Source organism: Rhinopithecus roxellana, chromosome 1 (assembly GCF_007565055.1).
Source record: "Rhinopithecus roxellana isolate Shanxi Qingling chromosome 1, ASM756505v1, whole genome shotgun sequence".
NCBI lineage: Eukaryota > Metazoa > Chordata > Mammalia > Primates > Cercopithecidae > Rhinopithecus > Rhinopithecus roxellana.
Window position 1 is genome coordinate 130,039,630 of NC_044549.1, and position 6,000 is coordinate 130,045,629.

A 6,000-nucleotide genomic window follows, 5' to 3' on the forward strand; every position below is an offset into this window, starting at 1 on the left:
TGAACATGGATTCTCAGCCTAGGATACCCCAGGGATGTAAGTTATCAGGGATTGGAGCAAAGCACTAACCCTTCACAACCCTATAAAACTAAATCTTTGAGCTTAATTATTTCTGTGTTTATAAACAATATAGTAAGTACGATATAATAATTGATATTTCAAAGGTGGTTACTAAAGGTTTTTTATGTGGCCATCTTTACTATTTTCTTTCTCTCTTTCTTTGCATCCCCATATCACCAGATAATGGGCTCGCACCTCGCTCTGAATAAACACATTTAATAGACATAGAAATGGAATCCGGTTCACATCTTCCTCACCCAGCTGCATTTCTCTTTTACTACGTGTCCTGGTCAGTTTGGGCTGCTATAATAAAATACCATTTACTGGGTGGCTTAAACAACAAACGTGTGTTTCTCACAGTCTAGAAGCTGAGAAATCCAAGAGTGAGGCAGAGTCAGTGTCTGATGAGGACGCTCATCCTGGTTTGCAGATGCTGTATCCTCACATGGAGGAGAGAGAAAGGGATCTGGTCTCTTCCTCTTCTCATGGGGGCACTAAACCAATGATTAGAGGCTCCATCTTCGTTGCCTCATCTAAACCTAAGTACTCCTCAGAGGCCTCACCTCCAAATACCATCACATTGGGGATTAGGGTTTCAACATGAATTTTGTGGGGATACAAACATTTGGTCCACAGCACTACACTTCAAGAAAGAAAAATTAAGCTTTGGATGAGAGGGGACCAGAGAAAGAGGAGAAGAACCAAGAGGAAAGAGAGCAAAGAAATTATGAAGAAGCATAAAGGAGGGAAAGGAAAAAAGGAGATGGAGCGAGGGAAGTCCCAAAGCCGGACTTCACCATTTCCCTCTATCTTTGGACAAATAAAGCCTTGTTCCCTCTGGGTCTGAGGATGGTTCTGGAAGGCCTGAATCAACTACGAGGATCCTATGGCTGTGACAAGTGATAACTAAATCACAGGTTACTTAGGGCAGGATGAACCTAGCCAGCTTATACAGCAAGCACATCTTGACGGCCCGCCTTCCACAGCCTCCTGAGCTGAGTAACTACCAGCCAAGAATGGAAAAGATGAAAACTTCATTCCACGTTTTATTTAACACTCTATGGACAGAAGAGTCGTTCCCCAGGTTCTCTACGTCCGTTGTCTATCCCGTGCCCAAACATACATTGCTCTAATCCTGGGGCTGGAGGATCTGGAGGGAAGCTTAAAGGTCAGCCTTCTTTAGCCCTTCAGCCAATAGTGTCCACAGTGCATAGGGGCAGAGGTCCTAGCATGCCACCTCTTAGATCTGACCTGATTTTAACTCTGCCTGACGAGTAGTAATTACCTTTTAAAGAGCTGGAGAAATGAAGATGCCTGGTATATTTTAAACATAGTTCCCCCAGGCAGGTGTGATGGTTCTTCTCTGCATTTTTATCAGACCATGGGGTTTGCATGAGTTATGTCCAGGCTTGGAAGCACCCTGGGAACCCAGAGGCTTAACGACTTTAAATGTACTTTCTTCATACGGTACCCTAGGATGAAAATGAAGGTATTTTTAGAGTAATTTGGTTATAAAGAAATTGTGGTACCTGAGTGACATTTTTATACAGGAGTCAAAAAAATATAAGCAGGCTTGATTGATCTTAATAGATTACTGACGTTTCATGATTTGTGGCCTCTTTACTACTTACATTTCTAATCTGAAATTGCTACTCTCCTGTGGCATCATTAACATTATAAAACCTAAGCTAGTTTTCCTTACAAATGTGATTCCTGTCCTAGAAGAATTTCCAGTCTGATAAAGAAAGAAACAGGAGCAAGTGCCATACACATGAGTGATTTGCCTGCAGAAAGATGCTCATGAAGATACCATAAATCACTGGTTCTTAACCAGGTGATTTCACCCCTTGGGGAATTTGTCTTATTTGGGAAGCAGTTACTACTGGCATCTAGTGGGGAGAGGCCCAGGATGCTGCTAAACACCCTACAGCACCTAGGACAGCGCCCCCCCCCCCCGCCCCCCCGCACCACAACGAAGAATTGTCTGGTCCAAAATGCAGGTAGTACTAAGGTTAAAAGCCCTGTCAACAGTGTGCAGAAGATACAACATGAACCGACAAATTGACTGAATTAGGAAAAATCCAAAATGATGCCCACAATTGTGGCTACTTGTCTCTGGGATTTTTTAGGCCCCCCATGCCTGCTTTAGCTTTTTGTTTTGAAATCACTTTAGACTTACAGATTGGATATTTTCAACCCTATTTCCTTAGCACATGGGAGGCTTTGCTAGATGTTGAATGAAAAATGGGATGAGGCCCATTACTGGGTATATACCCAAAGGATTATAAATCATGCTGCTATAAAGTCACATGCATACGTATGTTTATGGTGGCACTATTCACAATAGCAAAGACTTGGAACCAACCCACATGTCCATCAATGATAGACTGGATTAAGAAAATGTTGCACATATACACCATGGAATACTATGCAGCCATTAAAAAGGATAAGTTCATGTCCTTTGTAGGGACATGGATGAAGCTGGAAACCATCATTCTCAGCAAACTATCGCAAGGACAGAAAACCAAACACCGCATGTTCTCACTCATAGGTGGGAATTGAACAATGAGATCACTTGGACACAGGGTGGGGAACATCACACCAACATGGCACATGTATATGTAACCTGCACATTGTGCACATGTACCCTAGAACTTAAAGTATAATAATAAAAAAAAATGGGATAAGGAAAGAGAGACATTAGGACCAAATCCATTTAGGTTTTACTTCCACGTCAACTATGTGGGAAACAGTTGCGGTCTCAGAGCAGAGAGGAAGGCTCGGAGATAACCTTGTGGCCTCCTGGAAACATCCAGCAGGGTGTCCTTTGCATCCCTCTGTGCATTTGCCCTTTGCTTCTGCTTGGCTTGAGTTGCTTAGTGCCAGTGGAATTGGGGTGGGGGGGTGGGGGCGAACCTCCTGAATAGGCCACTGATGAGCTTTGGTCCTGAGAGAAATCATTTCCCACCCTAAACCTTACCCCAGTCATTGCGGGTGCTGGGACAATTCAGTGGGCCACTACCTATTCAGTAAATATATAGGTGTGTGTATATTGTAATTAGAACATAGACACCTGGAAAGTGAAAGTCCTCCATAATTCTGATAATAAACTTACATACATTTAAAAACTGGAAGAATATATACATTAACACAAACATTATTGGAGATAAACATGGAATTATAATTTTACAGTACATTATACTGTTTTACAACTTTTTTTTGAGACAGGGTCTCACTCTGTCACCCAGGCTGGAGTGCAGTGGCACAATCTTGGCTCACTGCCACCTCCGCTTCCTGGGGTCAAGGGATTCTCATGCCTCAGCCTCCCGAGTAACTGCTATTACAGGCATGTGCCACCATGCCCAACTAAGTTTTTTAGTTTTAGTAGAGACAGGGTTTTGCCACATTGGCCAGGCTGGTCTGGAACTCCTGACCTAAAGTGATTTGCCCATTACAGGCGTGAACCACTGCGCCCGGCTGTACAGGTTGTATTTTTTACCATGCTATATTGTGGACCTTTTTTGTTCTAGTATGATGAACAGACATAAAGTTGTCTGATGAACAACTTAAAGTTGTCTGTAAAATAAGGATTATAATGTCTATCCACCTACTTCAGAGATATCAGAAAGACTCAAATATAAATTGAGATTTGGAAAGTAGATCGAGTCTTTTAGATGAAAATTATTATATACCATGCTGACTTTTTAATTGACTATACCAGTGTTGAATGATTTTATTACTAGTTTCTTTTGAGGTGTTACTGAAATATTTTTAAAGACATCGAGTCCTCAGAAACCATTATGGCCGTATTAATATAGTTTGTGTAATACTCATAGATTTCAAGTGTCTTTTTGTGTCTCCACAGGCAAATATATGTATCAGCCTATGACCCCTGTGGAACAGCTTCCAAGCACGGAGATTCCTGCCAGGCCTCGGGAACCCACAAACACCATTCAGATCTCAGTCTCGCTCACCGAACACTTTTTGAAATTTGCGTCTGTCTTCCAGCCTCCCCTTCCCCCTGACTCACCAAGGTACTGTATGATTTCAGACCTCTTTATTGACAACTATCAGGTTAAATGTATTAATGGGAAGATGTGTTATGTGCAGAAGCAGCCGGCGCCGCATTCCCACAAAATGAGCCCTGAGGAGGTCTCTGCACACGATGCCTTAATTTCAAAAGAGAGCAATACACCAAAAATAGATCACTGCTCTTCTCCCTCAAGTTCTGAGGACTCTGGGATCAATGCGATCGGGGCTCACTATGTGGAATCGTGTGACGAGGACACAGAAGAAGGAGCAGAACTGAGTTCAGAGGAAGATTACAGTCCAGAGAGCAGCTGGGAACCAGATGAGTGCACCCTTCTCTCCCCCTCACAGTCTGACCTGGAAGTGATTGAAACGATAGAAACGACCGTGTGAGAGTCCAGACGGGAAGCCGCAGCCTCGGACCCACGCCGAGCTTTTGTACCTTTTGTCTGGTGGATCCTTTTTTCCGATGCTGTTGATATTTTTTACCCACCCACCCCCCAACCAACAACCGTAGCAGTTCAGTGGTATGCTGATTAGCTTCTCTCCGTCTTACAACTAAGACATTCTTTTTATTATAAACAGTTTTCTTTTGTATCTTGACTTACTTTCTATGTAGCATCTGGTGTCATGAATCATGACCCAGCCTTAATTTCACTGGGAGATTTGAAGGCGCTGAAGTGATGGTTGCAGAGTATCTTGGATCAGATTGAGGAGGTACCCAAAGGGAAGGAACCAGTGTTTTCTCAGTAGCCAGTCCTTCACAGAGAGACTCTTGCCATTCCCTTTGGCATATTCACAGGCACTCCCGTCCTGTCCTGCTTGTCCTACGCAAGCAGCACTCCCTACTGAGTGTGCACTAGTAGATGCCGTTTCTTCCCTTCCCCTTCTCCCCACACCTGCACTGGGTCTGGATCAGAGCTGCCTCAGCTTACTTCCGGGAGGTCACTGGAGGCCAGTTCAGCCCATGGTTTGTGGCCAATGTCTGTACAAGGCTCCATGACTGGGGCTGAGCTAGACGTTCACATGAGGAGATGACCTCATCCATCTCATGCTCAATCCAGTTTTAGCTGAGCACCTGTCCCCTGCAGGGTGCTGTGGGGACACAGCATGAATAAGACCTGATTCCCACCATGAAGGGGCCCAGTCCTATATATGACACATTCAACTCATGACACCCAGAAAGCTCTGGGAACCCAGGGGAAGGATGAGATTTACTTGGCTCGGGCCAGCTGGGGAAGGTGTTTCAGCATTTGAGCTGGCCTCTTGGGTGGGTTCCCCAACGTTTCTCTGCTTTTAATTGTTCAAGTCTGGGAAAATCTCTTAGGAAGTTATATAGGTATCACATTTAGGAGGCAGCCACATCTGACATCTTAAGAAAAACCAACTAATAGTTTTAGTTAGCATGGAAATGCTAAAGACAGAAGCCCTTTAGGGATTAGGACTGAATCTAATAGGTTTGATTAATTCTGCTTCATTTGGTTGTATGAAGCATTAGTATGGCTTAAGTGAGGAATGGATTCGAATTCAGTATGATGCATGGATTTTTATGCAAAGGCAAAGGCAGTTGAAATAGTTCGCTGCTAAGTCAGGAGAAAATATTCTGCGTAATAGTCATTTACTTTCCCACACTAACTGTCCGTATGTGTTCTCTGCCCTCACACGCACAAAATAGTGACGAAGTCTTTCTTATTTAGCTCTCTCCAGAATTCTGCTCTCCATTTGTACCAGGTACTCTTGTGAGTCAGTTAACTGCCATTTCTCCAAACCTATCCATGAGGCATAGTTACAAATCCTGGAAATTTTCAGTATGGCCTAATGAGAACATCAGAGTTGGAGACAGAACAATACTTCCATCCTAACTATCCAGAAGCGTGCTTTCAGGCCATTGTGCTCTGAGATTCCCTTGTG

At 43.6% G+C, this 6,000-nt stretch overlaps 1 protein-coding gene across 1 annotated transcript in view; it reads left to right on the forward strand.

The window, feature by feature from the left end:
- The window catches only part of C1H3orf70 (chromosome 1 C3orf70 homolog), an 82,859-nt gene extending 78,350 nt beyond the window's left edge, over nt 1-4,509 (forward strand). Inside the window, exon 2 of the mRNA XM_010376586.1 lies at nt 3,926-4,509. Coding sequence (XP_010374888.1) covers nt 3,926-4,482 — 557 coding nt within the window. The 3' untranslated portion in view covers nt 4,483-4,509. The remainder of the gene's footprint in view (nt 1-3,925) is intronic.
- The last annotated feature ends 1,491 nt before the right edge of the window (nt 4,510-6,000 follow it).